The 18,110-nt window shown below is 40.5% G+C and overlaps 1 protein-coding gene across 1 annotated transcript in view; it reads left to right on the top strand.

Moving 5' to 3' along the window:
• LOC138737370 (protein lin-28 homolog B-like) overlaps positions 1-18,110 on the top strand; it is a 317,579-nt gene that overhangs the window by 257,509 nt on the left and 41,960 nt on the right. Inside the window, exon 5 of the mRNA XM_069888116.1 lies at positions 9,374-9,388. Within this exon, the coding sequence (XP_069744217.1) occupies positions 9,374-9,388 (15 nt within the window). The remainder of the gene's footprint in view (positions 1-9,373; positions 9,389-18,110) is intronic.

Here is an 18,110-nt window from a genome sequence, read left to right on the forward strand (position 1 = left end):
TAATCCGAAATCGGATTATCCAAAATCCTCAGTTACCCAAAAAAATTTTTTTGGACCCAGAAATGACAACTGTCCAGCTCTAAAAAAAATTTCGGGTAATTGAGGATTTCAGAAAGATCAGAAATCCTCATTTTTCTGAAAAAGTTTGAAGCCGAAATGACGTCATTTTGCCTCCGAAAATTTTCGGGTAAATGAGGATGTACAAAACAATCAGAAATTTTTTTGGAACCAAACTGACATCACAGGTTGAAAAATTTTCGGAAGTTTGGAAAAACCTCTGAGTAGAATTTTGAGTTTTTGGTGTTGGATTTATCTTATTTTGTTCAGGTTGTTTTATGGTGAGAATTAAATGTTATTTCATGTTTAAAACGTCTTCTCTTCTTGTTTGTGGTTATCTAAACACTGTTACTTGCTGTTTTAAAAAAAATTGACCAGTTCTCCAAAAATATTATTTACCTGAAATAGGCCTGGTCCCAACCATTTCAGAATATCAGAGTTGTACTGTACAATGCACGTTTTACAAACATTTCTACGTCTGATTCCACCTGCATTGAATTCACCCATCGTTATTGAATGAAGATCTACCGGGACCAATGCCTGAAGAGGGTGCACAAAATCAGTGAATCGGTGCGGACTCGAAAGGCCAACGTGGCCTGTTTCCGCTCCGTAAATGGTTATATGGTTAATCTTTCTCCATTTAAACATTAGCCTGCCTTTAGATTCCTCTTAATGAGGTGCACAAACTTTAGTTTCCCACATTAAACTCCCATTTGTTTCATTGATAGCTCCCGCTTGGGAGAGAGTTGATGCCAAAACAAATTAGGCTTTCAGTATGCTGAAACTTCACCAATAGATGCAGTACTGTGACATAGCAAAGTGAGTTAAAATATTAAAATACTGGAGGAACTCAGAAGATCAGTTAGTATCCAGAGGAGGTAAAGATACATAACCAACATTTTGACTTGAAGAAGGACTTGGGCCCGAAACGTTGTAATGTATCTTTACCTCCTATGGACACCGCACAACTTGCTGAGTTCCTTCAGCACTCCTGTATTTTTTACCATAATCGCAGCATCTGAGACGTTTGTATTTCACTCCATGGTAAGTGAGTTGCAAGGATATATGCAGAAGACTCCTCTTTATAACATAACTCTGTGTTTTAATTTTAATTTTTAAAATTTAGACGTACAGCACAGTAACAGGCCCTTTTGGCCCACAAGCCCGTGCCACCCAATTACACCCAATTAACCTACAACCCCAGCACGTTTTGAACAGTGGGAGGAAACCAGAGTGCCCACACAGACACAGGGAGAATGTACAAACTCCTTTCAGACAATGCCAGATTTGAACCCTGGTCACTGGCATTGTAAGAGTGTTGCACTAACTGTGTCAATAATCTGTCTTAAAACGATTTACGTCCATTAAGTTATTTTTTGAAGAGTGGCCACTGTTATACTGTAAGAACATGGTGCTGCCAATTTATGCACAGCAAACTCCCCAAAACAGTTGTAATCTTTTTTAAATATATTGTTGGTTGTGCAATAAATATTGGCAAATGCCTGTAGCTGGAAGATTTTATCACTTATATCAGCAACTCTCAGGCTTCGGAGCTATTCATCAAGTCAAGTCGAGGAGCCTGTGGAGAATGCACGTGCTGGAATCTGGAGCAACAAAAAAAATAACGAGTTGGGAGTGGTACAGAAAAGGTTTGGAACAAGGAATATTCCATGCAACCAACAAAAAGATACATATAACTAGCACACATACGGATGGCCATAACTACACCACTGATTTTTAGGAAATGGGAGGAGTTAAAAGAGAGGTTAATCAGACTAAGATCAAGTTCTGCCAGGCAGACGAGTGTATTGGCCTTGAGCAACTGATCGGATCTTTGTTGCAGAAAGAAGTTGGGGGCTGGGGTGGGCGGGAAGGAGTGGTGATGTTGCTTTAAGAACTTCCTAGTGAGAGATGGGAGTGTATGAAGACTGGACACTTTTCACGGGGATGAGGCAACAGATAATTTATTTACAGGCCAATGCACTCTGTCCACAATGCCCATTGCTAGATCCCAGTTGCATGCCATCACAATTCCCCATGGCCTGACCATCCGTGGCTTTCTCCATTGTTAGGGCGATGCCCAAAGCAAGCTGGAGGGACTTCATATTCTCCCTGGGTAATTATGTCCCAGTGGTATGAACACTGAATTTTCCTGTTTCTCATAACCCTTAACTTCTGCGTTCCCTGTTGCTCTCCTTCTGATCCACCTTTGGTCCTCCCATTTTTGTTCACTTTTTGTTATCCTTTCTGGGTTTCCGTCGCCCATTTTTATCTCATTCCCCATCTGCCCCTCACCTTTCCCTTAATGTTTCCCATTACCAGCTTCCCTAAATAACAATGTTCCCAATTATCACCCTCCAGCACTTTCACCCTTCTCACCCCCTACCTGGCTCCAACTCCTCCTTCTGTTCTCTCTTTATCTGCTTCCACCTATCAGATCTTTCTGTTTCCCAACTCTGCCCATTTCCTCCTCCCCCACCTGGTTCCATCTATCATTCATTCTTAACCCCTGTACGGACCACCTATAGACTCCTGTCTCAGCCTCCTTCTTGCCCCCTTTATCCTGGCTATCATACCCCTCTACACTCAGTCCTGATGCAGGATTTTAACCTTCCACATCGACAAATCCTCTCTCCCCCCACCCTCCCCCCACCGACAGATATACCTTGCCTTCTGAGTTCACCTAGCACTTCGTTTCTTTTTTTTAATTTTACTCTTCTTTAACTTTATTTAGTATTTTTTCAATAAAAATAAACACACTTTTACAGAATAAGTAATCTAATAATAAAACAGTAAAACAAACCCATCCCCTCCCCCCTCCCGCAACAGATCCCTAAAGGGAAGCATTAAAAATAAACAAAAACATTCAGTAATTTACAATATTACTAAATTCATATTCTTCATATACGTTGTCCACAACTTAACAAAAAAAACATAATGATTATGTAAATTATATGTTATTTTCTCCATATAGATACACGACTTCAACTCATGATGCCATTGAACTACGTTTAATTCCACTTCATATTTCCAGGACATAACAATACATTTACAAGCAACTGTCACTGTTAGACGAATAAACGCTGTCTGAAACTTATCCAACCCCAAGTCAATTAATGGAGTAAAATAACCTAACAAAAAATTTTTGGATCTAAAGGAAATTGAATTTTAAACAAATTTTGAAGAAATTCCCTAATTTTAAACCAAAAAGGATGAACTTTATCACAAAACCAAACAGAATATAGAAATGTTCCGACACACAATCCACATCTAAAACACAAATCTGAATTACTAAATCCATAGTTTTTCAATTTTTCAGGGGTTAAATATAACTGATGCAAAAAATTATAATTAACCAAACTATATCTTACATTAATTTAGTCAACCCATCATAACACATATTTTCCCAATCCACCTGACTAATCTCACAACTTAAATCATGCTCCCATTTAATCCTAGATGTATCTAAATAATAATGCAGACATTTCTGATATAAAACCTTTATCTGAAAAATATGAAACCATAAATTCAAATTTAGTTAACTTTAACTTTCATTTCTCTTCCAAAATTATCTTTCTCTAATGTCCTAATTTGATAATAAACAGAGAATTCTCTAAAATCCCAAATTTCTCTATAAGCTGATTAAATGATAAAAATGAGCACTTTGTTTCTTGAACCAGTGGAGAACTCTTCCTGCTGTGATCTTCGTCCAGGGCAGCCAAGCTTCTGGGCTGTTCAATGATCTCCTGGAATGTTACAGATTTTACATGTCGTGCTAATTGTGTTGTTTGCATTCCCAGTCAACATCTCTGATGTATCTTCAACCAGCTTCTTTGTCTGCTTTGAGTGCCCCTTGCCCGTGAAAATTTGCCCACAACAGATGAATGACAAGCCGATGACACGGATCCTAGCACTTCAACATAATTTCAACATGTGCTTTGTGTTGAGTACATCAGGAATACCAATTCAGTTCAGTTCAAGTTTATTTGCCATCTGATTGTACTAGTACAACCCGACGAAATGTTACAGCACTTCCACAGGAGGATTCAAGAGTTAGGGTGCTTAACATAAGCTCAATTTTGGCAGGTGATGGCTTTATTATTATAGTTTGGCTGTGAAGCATTTTCTGAGGTAATTTGAAAAATCAATTAAATCTGGCCAGCAGAAGAATTCTCTTTTTAATTGTGTAAGAATGTTAGGGCTGGTCTTAATATAATAGATACTGTTGAAGATGTGCTTTTCTCAGTGCTTCTACATAACAGGAGGATGAGAGTGGAAGGCCACAATGGGCATATCCTGGGAGAGTTAGGTGGTTCTAGAAGTGAGAAGAGAAGAATGGTAGCTAAACCTGTCCCAGATTTGAATCGAATTGGCATAAGTTTATATATAAAATGGAGTATTTTCACTGTACAATTACAGGATTTTGTTGCTCCTTCAATTTTAAGGGAAAAAAATGATATGCTATACAGAGTTAAACAGGCAAGTCTGCAGACTCTGTGATTGTAGTGCAATACACAAATGTGCTGGAGAAACTCAGCAGGTCACGCAGCTTGTATGGGATGTAAACAGTAACCGACGTTTCAGGCTTCAACCCTTCGTCAAGATACGAGCATAAAAGGGGGGGAGTCACGTGATGGAGTAGTGGCCGGTCGGGGAACTCCAGCCCTCTCCAGAAAAGTTAAAAAAAGATAGAGAAAAAACAAAGGCACAAACTTAAAAACCAAAACAAAGTGAAAGTAAAAGTGTGAAGGCAATGGCAGCGAAGAAAGAAAAACCAAAAACAACGGGAAGAAAAGAAGAAGGAAAGACGTCGGAAGAAGAAGGTGAAGGCCTTACCTGTCCGAAGAGGCCCGCCGCGGAGAGAGAAGCCTGCTCCCACAGGTCAGTGGAGGTCCCGGGCTCGGGACTACAAAAATAGCTCGCAGAGCCGAGTAAAAGTGCGCAACCGCGCATGAAAAAAAAACACACTGACGGAGGGGGGAACAGCTGCGGAGTCGATCTCCACAGGTGAGAGAGACACCTGCAGCACAGCAGCAGGTGCAGAACACAGACAATAACGACAACAAGAAAGAAGAGGGTAAAAAGAAAACAAGGAAACAACAGATGGTCAATCCAGAGGAAGAAGAAGAAGAAGAACAGAAAGAAGTGGAAGAAGAAGAGAAAGGCAAGACAATGGATGTATCTATTTTTAAAGAATATATGGAATCAGTGAAAGAATGGCAATTACAAGAATTTGATGAGATAAAAAGAAGAATTAAGAACGCAGAAGAAAGAATGAATAAAATGGAAGTGGCCATATCAGAATTGGCAAAAAGAGTGGAAAATATGGAAAAACGAGAAACATTTGTAGATATGGAAGTAAAAGACTTAAAAGAGAAATTAGAAGAATCTAATAAAAAAGCTAAAGAAGCACAGGAGCTGTTAGCTCAGAAGATAGATATGATAGAAAATATAATAGAAGAAATAATATAAAGATAGTGGGCCTTAAGGAAGATGAAGAAGGCAAGAATATGAGAGAATTTATAAAAGATTGGATCCCCAGGGTCCTGGGAAGACCAGAATTACAGGAAGAAATGGAAATAGAGAGGGCACATAGAACTTTAGCCCCGAAACCACAACCGCAGCAAAAACCAAGATCCATTTTAGTAAAATTCTTAAGATATACAACAAGAGAAAATATATTTGAGAAAGCAATGAAGAAAGTAAGAGAGGACAAAAAGCCACTGGAATATAAAGGTCAAAAAATTTTTTTCTATCCAGACATAAGTTTTGAACTCCTGAAGAAGAGGAAGGAGTTCAATACAGCGAAAACGATCTTATGGAAAAAAGGATATAAATTTATGTTAAGGTACCCAGCGGTACTTAAAATAATTATTCCAGGGCAACAAAACAGACTATTCTCGAATCCAGAGGAAGCAAGGAAATTTGCAGAACAACTACAAAACAAGCAGAGAGATGAAGACATGTAATAAGAGTAAAAATGACCACGATCTATATGTATGTGTGTAAAGGGGTATATGTGTGTATATATATAGTGTGCATACATGAATGTATCCGTATTTAGAGGAAAATATATAGAGTATAGACAAGAATTAATAAGGGAGGGAAATGGAATAGAGGGAATAAGGAGGGAATTAAAAGAGTGACCTTTGTTACATATGAAAATTGAAATCTTTTCTGGGGTGGGGAGGAGTTACGGTCACTGCAAAATCAGTTGACGTTTGCGAGTGAATTCGCAAATCCAAATGGAGAGGGGAGATGTGGTTGTCCGACAAGGGATAAAGGACAACTCAGGAGGGGGAGGGGAGATTGGGGTTAAAGAAATTTTAAATAGGAGAATAGGGAAAATGTTTGATGTTTTAGAAATGTTGTCTTATAAAGTGTTCAAAACAAGAAAGCAGAAATGGATAAGAAGGAAAGGTAATGATGGAGAAACGGAAAGGGAAGATAAACAAAGTATAAAATGGCTACGCTGAACTATATGACTTTAAATATTAACGGAATACATAACCAAATTAAAAGGAAGAAACTGCTAAATTTACTGAAAAAAGAAAAAATTGATATAGCATTTGTGCAAGAAACACATTTAACTGAATTAAGAGAGATTGGGTAGGGCACGTAACAGCTGCGTCGTATAATTCAAAAGCAAGAGGGGTAGCTATATTAATTAGTAAAAATGTGCCAATTAAAATAGAAGAGGAAATAATAGATCCAGCAGGGAGATATGTAATGATAAAATGTCAGATATATTCGGAGTTTTGGAATCTACTCAATGTATATTCACCTAACGAAGAAGATAAAAAAAAAGATACGAGCATAAAACATACGGTGCCTGAATAAAAAGGTGGGAGGAGGAGAGGGGCAGAGGGAGGAAGGGGTAGGGGGAGGAGCACAGCCCAATAGCCAATAGGTCGGTGGATATGGGTGGGAGGGCAGAAGAGGGAAGCGCTCTCTGAGTGGAGATGGAAGGGAGTACGGAGATGGAGAAAAGAAGATAGAGGAAAGAGAGCGAGATAGGCAGGGGCCTCTACAGAAACTGGAGGAGTTAATGTTAATTCTCCTGGTTGGAGAGTGCCCAGATAGAATACACTGGACAACAAAGATTTTGCTTCCTGATCACTTTTGGGCATATTTTATGAATTTTGGGCTGCTGATCACAAAAATCACCTAAACCTTTTCCTATAACATATTTTATTTAGGTATTATCTATTTTGTGATTTCTTGTCATATTTTAAATCTACTGCAAGCAGACAAAACCGTAAAGTGCAGCATGTCATTTAAAATTCATTTTCTGTATTCGCACTTGGACTTCATCCCTGTTGATATTGGTGCAGTCAGTGACAAACATGGTGAGAGGTTTCACCAGGAAATTACGACCATGGAAAAGCAGAATCAGGGAATTGGAATCCATCAATGCTTGCCAACTATTAACACGGGAGACATCAAATGCTGAGTGCAAATGAAATCAGCAAGATGTAGCGGGCTGTGAGTGGAGGCAGCTACAGGCTGTGTGCTCAGGTATCACAACTAACTGATTTTTAAAAAATCTCGCACACAGCCTTTAAGCATGATTCCATTCCGCCCTTTATGCACTGGTCCTCACATCACAATGAAATTGTAATGAGGCCAGCGATGGTGAAGGGATGGCCTTGGATTTGATGTAGAAGATGGGCACTATTTCTTTCTTTCACAAAGATGGCTCACTAGCATCACCGCCATCTATCATTGGGGGATTTCAGGTGAGGTGCAGGGCGTGGAATCAGTGTGGGGGCTGCTGGTGGGCTGTCAGGAGACTTTCCCAGTGGCCCGCTGACCACCACTGGTCCCACCACACCACTACCCCACCCCGGGAGAGAGCAGGGCTGTGGGACCAATGCAAGGACCGATACGGGGCCACCAGGAGAGAGCAGGCAGTGGGACCAGCGCGGGGACCGACACTGGGCTGACAAGAGAGAGCAGGCAGCGGGACAAATGCGGGGACCAACACTGGGCCGCCCGAAGAGAGCAGGCAATGCGACCAGCACGGGGACTGACAGCAGGCTATTGGGAGAGAACAGGCAATGGGACCAGTGCGGGGACTGACAGCAGGCCACCGGAAGAGAACCGACAGTGGGACCAGTGCAGGGAGTGACAGTGGGCTGCCAAGAGAAAACAGTAGGCAGGACCAGTGTGGGGACTGACTGCGGGAGTTTGTTTTTATAAAATATTTTCTGCTATAGCTAAGCTGCTTTTGTTTTCTCTTGTAAATTACAGCAGTATTATTAAAAAGATTTTTCCTGTGGTCCAAGATTTTTTCTGCTATACTGTAGCTACATATTTCAATAACATTAAATCCTTACCCGTAAATGCACTAAAAGCAAATTTCTTAATATTCCCTGCTGAAATGGGAAACTGGGGGTGTCTTGAATGTCATCAAGTACAGTATTTCTGGCTGTCATCATCACTGAAGATCTAACCTTGGGCCTCCATGTCGATGCAAACATGATGAAGGCTCACCAGTAGCTATACTTCATGAGAAGTTTGAGGGAATTTTGTATGTCACCAAAGGCTCTTGCAAATTTCTACAAGCATACCAAGGAGAGCATTCAGGCTGGTTGCATCACTCTTTGGCATGAAGGTGCCAATGCACAGGATATGAAAAAACTACAGAGAATTGTAAAGTTGGCCAGAATATTCTTGGGCACCAGGCTTCACTCAATTCTTGACATCTACAAGAGTTGGTGTCTGAAGAAATCAGCTTCTGTTCTCAAAAACCCTCATCACCCACACCATGCCCTTTTTGTACTGCTAGTCCTACCATAAGGATGAAGGAACAGGAGCCTGAGGATGAACACCCAACATTACAAAATCAGCTTCTTCACCTCTGCCATCAGACTACTAAATAGACACTAACTCGCTCTCTCTTCTTTTGCACGAATTCATTTTTTTTTAAATATAATTTATAGCCGTACTTGCACCTGTAATGCTATCACAAAACAGCACATTTTGTGACATGTTCATAACAATGAATTCTGATTCAGTAATGACAAGCATTGGATGAACTTAGTAATATCAGATTCATGTTCTCACATCCTTGAATTCTTTTATTTTCATCAAACTGGCTGAAGAACTTTCTTAATTTCTGAGGAGAGCTGGTGCAAATGCTGATTACATGGCCTCTGTGCATTTGCCTTCTTGCCTATTATAATGGATTATAAGGTGAAAATAGGATTAGACATCAGCACTTGTGGATAGACACAAGGTTAATGTGTCTATCACAAACAGCAAAGAGGAAAATATACCAATACCATCCATTTAATTACAATGCTTTTATCAGTCAAACCTCATTAAGGTTGTTGTTACTTTGCACATAATCTGCAGTAGTTGTTCACAAGCAGTGAATCCAAAACATTGTTCGCGACATTCGAAGTCTTGTTGAACAAGCACTGAAATATCTGTCAGTATTGTGAACAGTTTTAGCTGGCTAAACTCCAATTAATACTATTGCTGCAATTCCATTAACCATACTTAATTAACTCTGGTTTCATGAGGAAAACAGTGGGGTGTTTGGAAATGTGCAAGTTGCAGAGACTGTAATTCTGTTAGTCTGGTTAGGGAAAACAAATGTCGATGGAACAGTGGATTAGGCACCATCTGTGGAGGGAGAAACAGAGTTAACATTCGAGGGTGAGGATCTCTCAACAGAACTGAAGGATATTGATTCTGCAGCTCTCTTCTTTTGGCAATTCTGATGAAAGGTTGTCAACCTGAAATATTTCTCCCTCCACAGATGCTGCCTGATCCACTGTTCCATCGAATATTACAGCACTGAAACGTTCTGTTTTAATGTTCTGATTTTATTTCATATTTCTATTGTCTGCAGTATTTTCTTGGCTAAAATGTTTCTTTATCACTTATCATACCACACCACATGTAAAGTGTGAAACAGTTATTAAAGCACTTGTGACCTTCAACAAAAATATATATGTTGCTAATATTTGCTGGTTCTTGATTTTTCATTTGAGATAAGGAGAAGGGAATGTCAGTATTTTGTAGGCGAGGGTGGTCGCTGACTGTGCGAAGGAATTTTAATGATTCATAGAAGAGAATGCATTCCCTAAGAACAGGAGGGCACAATGTCGAATAGATGATGCATCCTTGTATGTAAACTGGTTTTGGTCAGGAGTCAGAGCTTAAGAGGGAAGATCTCTGCAGAGATCGGAAGGTAGGCCCTGAATCATTGAACATTATACATAGAGCCCTCCATAATGTTTGGGACAAAGATGCTTTTTTCCCTTATCTTCCCCAATGCTCCACAGTTTTAAATTTGTAATCAAACAATTCATGTGATTAACGTGCACATTCCAGATTTTATTCAAGGTTATTTTTACACATTTTGGTTCAACCTTGTAGAAATTACAGCACTTTTTATACATAGTGCCCTCATTTCAAAGCACCATAATGTTTGGGACATTTGGCTTCACAGGTGTTTGTGATTTCTCAGGTATGTTTAATTGCTTCATTGGTGCAGGTATAAGAGAACTAAGTTTGCTTCTGAGCTTTTGATCATCTTTTGAGTCTGTAGTTGCCATTGTTCAACACCAAGACCAGAGATGTGCCGATGAAAGTCGAAGAAACCATTATGACGCTGATAAACAATAATAAAACAGGAAGAAACATCATCTAAATCTTAGGATCACCATGATCAACAGTTTGGAACATCATTAAGAAGGAAGGGCATACTGGTGAGCTCAGTAATCACAAAGGGACTGGTCTTCCAAGGAAGACCCTCCACTGCTGATGACCATAACCATATAACCATTTACGGAGCAGAAACAGGCCATGTCGGCCTTTCAAGTCCGCACCGGTTCACTAGAACAACTCCACTAGCTCAAACCTCCCACTCACCACCAATAAACCTCCAACCCCCTCACCTCCATGTATACTTGTCGTGTATCTCAGAATGACAGAAGAATTCTCATAAGAATTAAGAAAAATTCCCAAACACATGTCCGATAGATCAGAAACACTCTTCAGGAGGCAGGTGTAGATGCGTCAAAGACCATTGACCACAGAACACTTCATGGATAGAAATACAGAAGCTATGCTGCAAGATGCAAACCACTAGTTAGCCACAGAAAAGATGGCCAGAATAGAGTTTTCCAAGAAGTATTTAAAAGGCCCTTCAGAATTCTGGAAAAAGATCTCATAGACAGATGAGACCAAGATTAACATGTATCATGGTGATGGGAAGAGCAAAGTGTGGAGGCTTAAACAACTGCCCAAGATCCAAAGCATACCACCTTTGCCATGTTTTGCATCTGCCATTGTAGCCTCTGTATTTCTGTTCATGAGGTTTCTGCAGATAGTATTCCTTGACATATTCACACCTGCCTCCTGAAGAGTATTTCTGATTTGACAGATATATGTTTGGGGATTTTTCTTCATTCTTATGAGAATTCTTCTGTCATCCGCAGTGGAGGTCTTCCTCAGCCTTCCAGTCCCTTTGCGATTTCTGAGCCCACCAATGCACTCTTTCTTCTTAATGATGTCTGTTCCCAACTGTTGTGCTTGTTGATTCTAAGGTTAAGATGATGTTTCTTACAGTTTTGTTTTTGTTTTTTCAGATTTATAATCCTTCTTTGACTCTCATTGGCACATTTTTGGTCTTCATGTTGAAAAGTTGCAAATACAGACTCCAAAGGTGATCAAAAGCTTAGAAGCAAGCCTAGCTCTCTTATACCTTCACCAAATGAAGCATTAAACATACCTGAGTATTCACAAACACCTGTGAAGCCAAATTTCCCAAAGATTATGGTGCCCTGAAATGGGGGAGCTGTGTATAAAAAGGGTTGTAATTTCTACATGGTCAAACCAAAATGTATACAAATAGCCTTGAATAAAATTTGGAATTTGCTCTTTGATTACATGTGGAATTTGCACTTTAATTACATGTGAATTATTTGATTACAAATTTAAAACTGTGGAACACAGGGGCAAATATGAAGGATACTCTATGTTTTAACATTATATAATTCGAACAGAACCACACACTGGTTTGCTGTTCACAATCTCTGAATGTAGCATTATTAATTCCCAATGGATAGATGTGCCACTTATTCAACTTCAAGATTATTATCAACTGATTTTTCAAACAGTACTAGCCCCTTTCACACCGCCAGCCCTCCGAGGAAGTGGGTAAACTTAGCGGGCATGCTGCACCCCGGGGAGCCTTTCCCACTGCACCCTGATTTATTTACCTGGTTAGTTTTAAGGAGTGGGGGGGGTCCCGCTTCTAACGGTGACGTCATGACTGACATATTAGGTACTCAAACAGCAGTGAAATCGTAGCGGGAATAAAGCACATATGCGCTCAATTTGTAAAATGCCATGGGAAAAAAATGCACACAGTTTAATAGGACATATGTGCTCAATGTGTAAAAGACCGTGGGAAAATCTACTGCAATGGGCTTCAGATTAGGACAAACCCACAGACCAGCTTGTCATTATTCCCTGAACAATAGAGTGTAACAATAAGTTACGTAGCATTACATTGTATTAGATATTAAAAGTAATCTCGTGATGATTTAAAGCACAGGCTACGCGCGGACAGCCAAGCTCACAGCGCGGCTGACCGTGCTCTGACAGACCGAAGCAAGCACACAGGCATTAATGGTACCTGGTAATTTGAGTAGACCATTCGCACGGCCACAACGTGATAAACGAGTTAACTCCATCGGGCTCCGACACTGGCCCCTAACAAGAGTTTGACCCTGGTTGATTTTTACTCACCCTGCCCGGTTGGAACCTTTCATATCGTGCAATTACCCACTAGCCAGTTCAACCCACGTGTACTTGGTGGTGTGAAACACCTAATACCCAGTACATAAAGATCTTGTAAATATTTAAAATAAATGTGCATAACTATTTCATATGATTGTCATGGTTTTAGGATACTTGCCATCCTCTAGTTTTCCTCATGTTAAGGTTTTTTTCCTTTCCCATCTTAGACAGGCCTTCAGGAACAATTGGACAATTAGTTTTCACTTCATTCTCGTGGGTTCTGAGATGAATGATGTGCGTAACCCGTATGGGACAATAGACAGCTGTTGGGGTAATGGGTGCCAGTTGATGCAATGCTCCCTCACACAGGAGCCAACTTCAAAGTTCTCAACGCCATTGGTGCAGCGTTCCTTGAAAGTGGATTCCCATGTTGACAGGGTGGTTAAGAAGGCATTTGGTATGTTAGCCTTCATAAATCATAGCATAGAGTATAGTTGCTGGGAAGTGATATTGCGACTGTTTAAGGTGTTGGTGGGCCCAGATTTGGAGTATTGTGTTCAGTCTGGTCTTCAAATTATAGGAAGGATATAGATAACATGGAGAGGGTGCAGAGAAGATTTACCAGGATGTTGCCTGGCTTAAAATACCTAGAGTACAGAGAAAGATTGAAGAGGTTAGGACTTTATTCATTGGAACGTAGACAGTTGAGAGGGGATTTGATAGAGGTGTTTAAAATTATGAAGGGAATAGATAGACTAGATGCAAGTAGACTCTTCCCCCTGAGAGCAGGGGAGGTTGAAACAAGAGGACACAAGTTGAGGGTTTAGGAGAAACATTAGAGGGTGTTTCTTCACTCAGCGAGTAGTAGCTGAATGGAATAATCTTCTGAAGGAAATAGTTGAGGCAGAGTCAATTCTTTCATTTAAGAGGCTGGATATATACATGGATAAGAGGGGGTTGGAGGGTTATGGGCGGAAAATAGGCGGGGGGATCTAGTGGAGTTGTTTGAGTGAACTGGCGTGGACTTGAATGGTCGAGATGGCCTGTTTCCATGCCATAAGCTGTTATATGGTTATATTCCATCTCCACTTTGAGCAATTATAGGCCAGGAGCTCCCAAGACTCAGGGCATATTCCATCTTATCAAAAATGCCTTGAGCATGTTGTTGAACATGCTGGGGTAGACTGTTACTGTGGTAAAAGATGAAAGTCTGCAGGCACCGCGGTTAAAGTAAAAGCACAATGCTGGAGAAGCTCAGCAGGTCAAGCAGTGTCCTTTATAACCAACATTTCAGGCTTGAGCCCTTCATCAAGGTATGTTCCTGACCTCTTCCTGTGACAGAGTTCAAAACAGAATCTTGTGTTAGATATACAAATGACGTGGCTAAAAGACCCAACTGTCGAACTGCACACATAGGGCACTGCGGCACCTGATGTTCCTAGGTGGTCTGATCTCGGAAGCTAAACTGGCTCAGGACTGGTCGGTACTTGGAGGGGAGTCGCCTGGGAACATCAGGTGCTGTGGGTTTCTGTAAGGGGCGCTGGACAAAGTGGTGACTCTCTGTCTGCCTTACGGTACACAAAAGTTAGGAATTTCATGTTTGTTACATTCTAAATGATGTATTACATGATGATAATGGAACCTTTACCTTTATGAATGATCCTTTGATGGTCACATAATAATACATTAAAAATGTAACATACGTGATATACTTCAACTTTTCTCTGCCTTTAGGCAAACAAAGGGTCTCCATATGCATTGTCTGGTACCCCTAAATATAGGCAAAAGAGAATCAAAAGGGAGTCCCTTCAGAGTCATGAGTCCATGGATTCACCTCTAGCGATCCCGCAGTCTCTGCAACTGCAGACTCCAGTTCAAACCACTGGCCACCCAAGCTCCAGATCCAAACCTCCAATTTGATCAGGAAGCCTTCAGGGCCCATGACCCTTTAGGAGCCCTTCTTCCCCCTCAGCATCCTCTCAAATCCCAGCACCATTATCTGGTTCCAGTAGCCTACAGCCTGTGTGAAAGCTTTGATCGTGGATTGGCAGCAATCAATAGCCCAGTGTGAGATCTTCAACCCTACAAGCTGCCAACAACCCCCAGCCTGTATAGGTCCTTCAGCTGCTGAGCCCCTCGCTGGTCCCGTGTGCTATGATCGCCATACTATAATATCATCTCCTATGGTTCTCCTTCTCAATGAAGAGGTGTTCTCCCTGTTTCTGGTGCCCTGTGCTGGTATGCAACCCCTCGTGTTACGCTGCCCGGCAGAGTCACAGCCATCTTGGGCACAGACACAGTAGTTGTAGCATTGTTTTTAAAATTCTTGAGCAGGCACTTTAAATCTTGTTCTGAGCTTCATCATTAGGACCATATTCATTTGAGAACATTCAAGACGTTCACCTATGCCTTACAGGAAACAGGATGCATTTGTAGTACAGAATAGGTGTCCTGGGGCTCTTTTCTACTTTGCAGGGTACAGTACTTTGCTCAGCCTGCCTCATTGGAGACAGTCATTGAGGAATAGTTTGTTTCCACCACCACTCTTGATAATGGGAGAGTTGAAAACCTTGCCACATGTAAATGTTTTCTTTATATTTTCAAGAAAGAGTTTACATTTTGTCGTATTTTCTCACAACCCCAGGACATTCCAAACCACCCATTCTCAATGACAGCAGTACAACTACCCTGGGAGCCACCGCACATTTGCGGGGGGCTGCAGACCGAAATTATAAATTATTTTTAATTTTTTTTTTACATAGTCGGTAAGAGAAAAGTACGGAAGGAACCAGCTAAACGACTGCTTCACGGAAAGGGGGGTCCCATAAACTTCGGGCAAAGTCCCAAGGGAGCCATAGCCACAAAAAGGTTGAGAATGGCTGATCTATACAACTTCATGTTTGCTGGCTTGGTTCTTTGAGGGTAACATCTGGTCAATTTGCACACAATATCAGTGCACACATATTTAATGAGACAAATGTCTTTTGAGCCATCTGATGTTCTCAACCCACTGACTTCTTCCGGTGGATTGTGTTCTGAAATGGAGTTGGTGATTTCTTCCAAAATGAGCCAAAAGTTGTGTCATCATTTATTCATGTTGTACAACAGTTCAGTAAATTACAATCAAATGACAATAGACCGTCAATTGTTTTCATTTATGACTGAATGTTGAACTTTTGAATTTTACCCCAAAATAATTTACCCATTTATTCTCAGCTACACCAAGCCAGAGAGGATGTGAGGAGGGGATATTTAGATTTATCCATTTCCCATCTGAAAAGTAGAGTCAACTTTCTTTCATCAGTTTAAAATACAAATGCAATACCAACCACTTTATTTGGAGAAAGCCTGCTTTGCAATCATTGATATGCAAACTTTTCACTGCGAAGGGGGAGTTTTGACATCCCTCCTGAAGTTAAAACTCTTGTCAGCGGGCCTTGGGTGCAAATGAAGAAAACCTAGTTTTTCACTGATACCGTTTTGTGAAGGTTAACCCAGATGGGTACACAAAACATTTTTGGAATTCCTCTCATCACCTCTCATGAATGGAGTCCAGAGCATGCACATCAAATAAAGTTTGAAGACCAATCACAAGCAATTTAGCTGTACCATCCATCTAAAATAAGTAGTTGTTTCTCTCTTTTTTGACATAGAAATGTTCCATCTGCTTTAGCAGAATGAATTTCTGATTTGAATAAGAATAAAAAGCAATGAAAGGATTTTTGTGGATGCTGTGTGATCCGTTGAGTTTCTCCAGCACTTGTGTGTACTGCAGAAATAGTTAAAATGTGCTGCTGGGGTAACTTTCAGGTCCTAGATGTACATTAATGTGCATTTTTAAATGGTCGCCTTTGTTTTAATGGGTTTTTATTTCTTTGGAGGTGTTTCCATTATCTTCTCTGACAATTTTATTTATCCAAAAATGTTCCTACCCAGATTTAAATTTCTTGGTTCATCGATGCCATACCATTTGATTTTGTACAAAGCAGCTTCAAAGGTTTGGGTGAACTCAGAGCAAAGGATTTTAATTAAAAGCATGATTTCAAAGCACAAATATGTCATATTGCACCTATATAATTGTTTCTCTGCTTTTGAAATTGATCACCAAGGATTCTTTGAATGGTTTTGACATTACATGTGAGGTAAATTCAAGAACCATTAAGAGCAAATTTGAGTTTCTCTGCTTTCCTTAATTTAAAGAAATTGGATATTTTGTTTGTCATATGCCATAATTTGAAATCCATCGCCCAAAGTTTTCAGTAAAAACACAAAATGCTGGAGAAGTTCAGCAGGTCAAACCTTTATGTAGCAAAGGTAAAAAATACATGGCTGATGTTTTGGGCTTGAACCCTTCCACGTTATGAGAGAATGCCAGCTGGCATCCAAACAAAAAGGGAGAGGGAGGGGGTGGCAAAGGCAGGTGATATATAACCATATAACCACTTACAGCACAGAACAGGCCAGTTCGGCCCTACTAGTCCATGCCGTAACAAATCCCCACCCTCCTAGTCCCACTGACCAGCACCCGGTCCATACCACTCCAGTCCTCTCCTCTCCATGTAACTATCCAGTCTTTCCTTAAATGTAACCAATGATCCCGCCTCAACCTCGTCTGCCGGAAGCTCATTCCACATCCCTATCACCCTTTGCGTAAAGAAATTTCCCCTCATGTTCCCCTTATAATTTTCCCCCTTCAATCTTAAACCATGCCCTCTAGTTTGAATCTCCCCCACTCTTAATTGAAAAAGCCTATTCACATTTACTCTGTCTGTCCCTTTTAAAATCTTAAACACCTCTATCAAGTCCCCCCTCAATCTTCTACGCTCCAGAAAAAAAAGCCCTAGTCTGCACAACCTTTCCCTGTAACTCAAACCTTGAAATCCTGTCAATATTCTTGTGAATATTCTCTGCACTCTCTCTATTTTGTTTATATCTTTCCTATAATTTGGTGACCAAAACTGTACACAGTACTCCAAATTTGGCCTCACCAATGCCTTGTACAATTTCATCATAACCTCCCTACTCTTGAATTCAATACTCCGATTTATGAAGGTCAACATTCCAAATGCCTTCTTCACCACACCATCTACCTGAGTATCAGCCTTGAGGGTACTATTTACCATAACTCCTAAATCCCTTTGTTGCTTTGCACATCTCAATAGCCTACCATTTAATGCATATGACCTATTTAGATTTGCCTTTCCAAAATGTAACACCTCACACTTATCTATATTAAATTCCATCAGCCATTTCTCAGCCCACACCTCCAGCCTTCCTAAATCACCTTTTAA

Source organism: Narcine bancroftii, chromosome 6, assembly GCF_036971445.1.
Source record: "Narcine bancroftii isolate sNarBan1 chromosome 6, sNarBan1.hap1, whole genome shotgun sequence".
In the NCBI taxonomy this organism is placed as follows: domain Eukaryota; kingdom Metazoa; phylum Chordata; class Chondrichthyes; order Torpediniformes; family Narcinidae; genus Narcine; species Narcine bancroftii.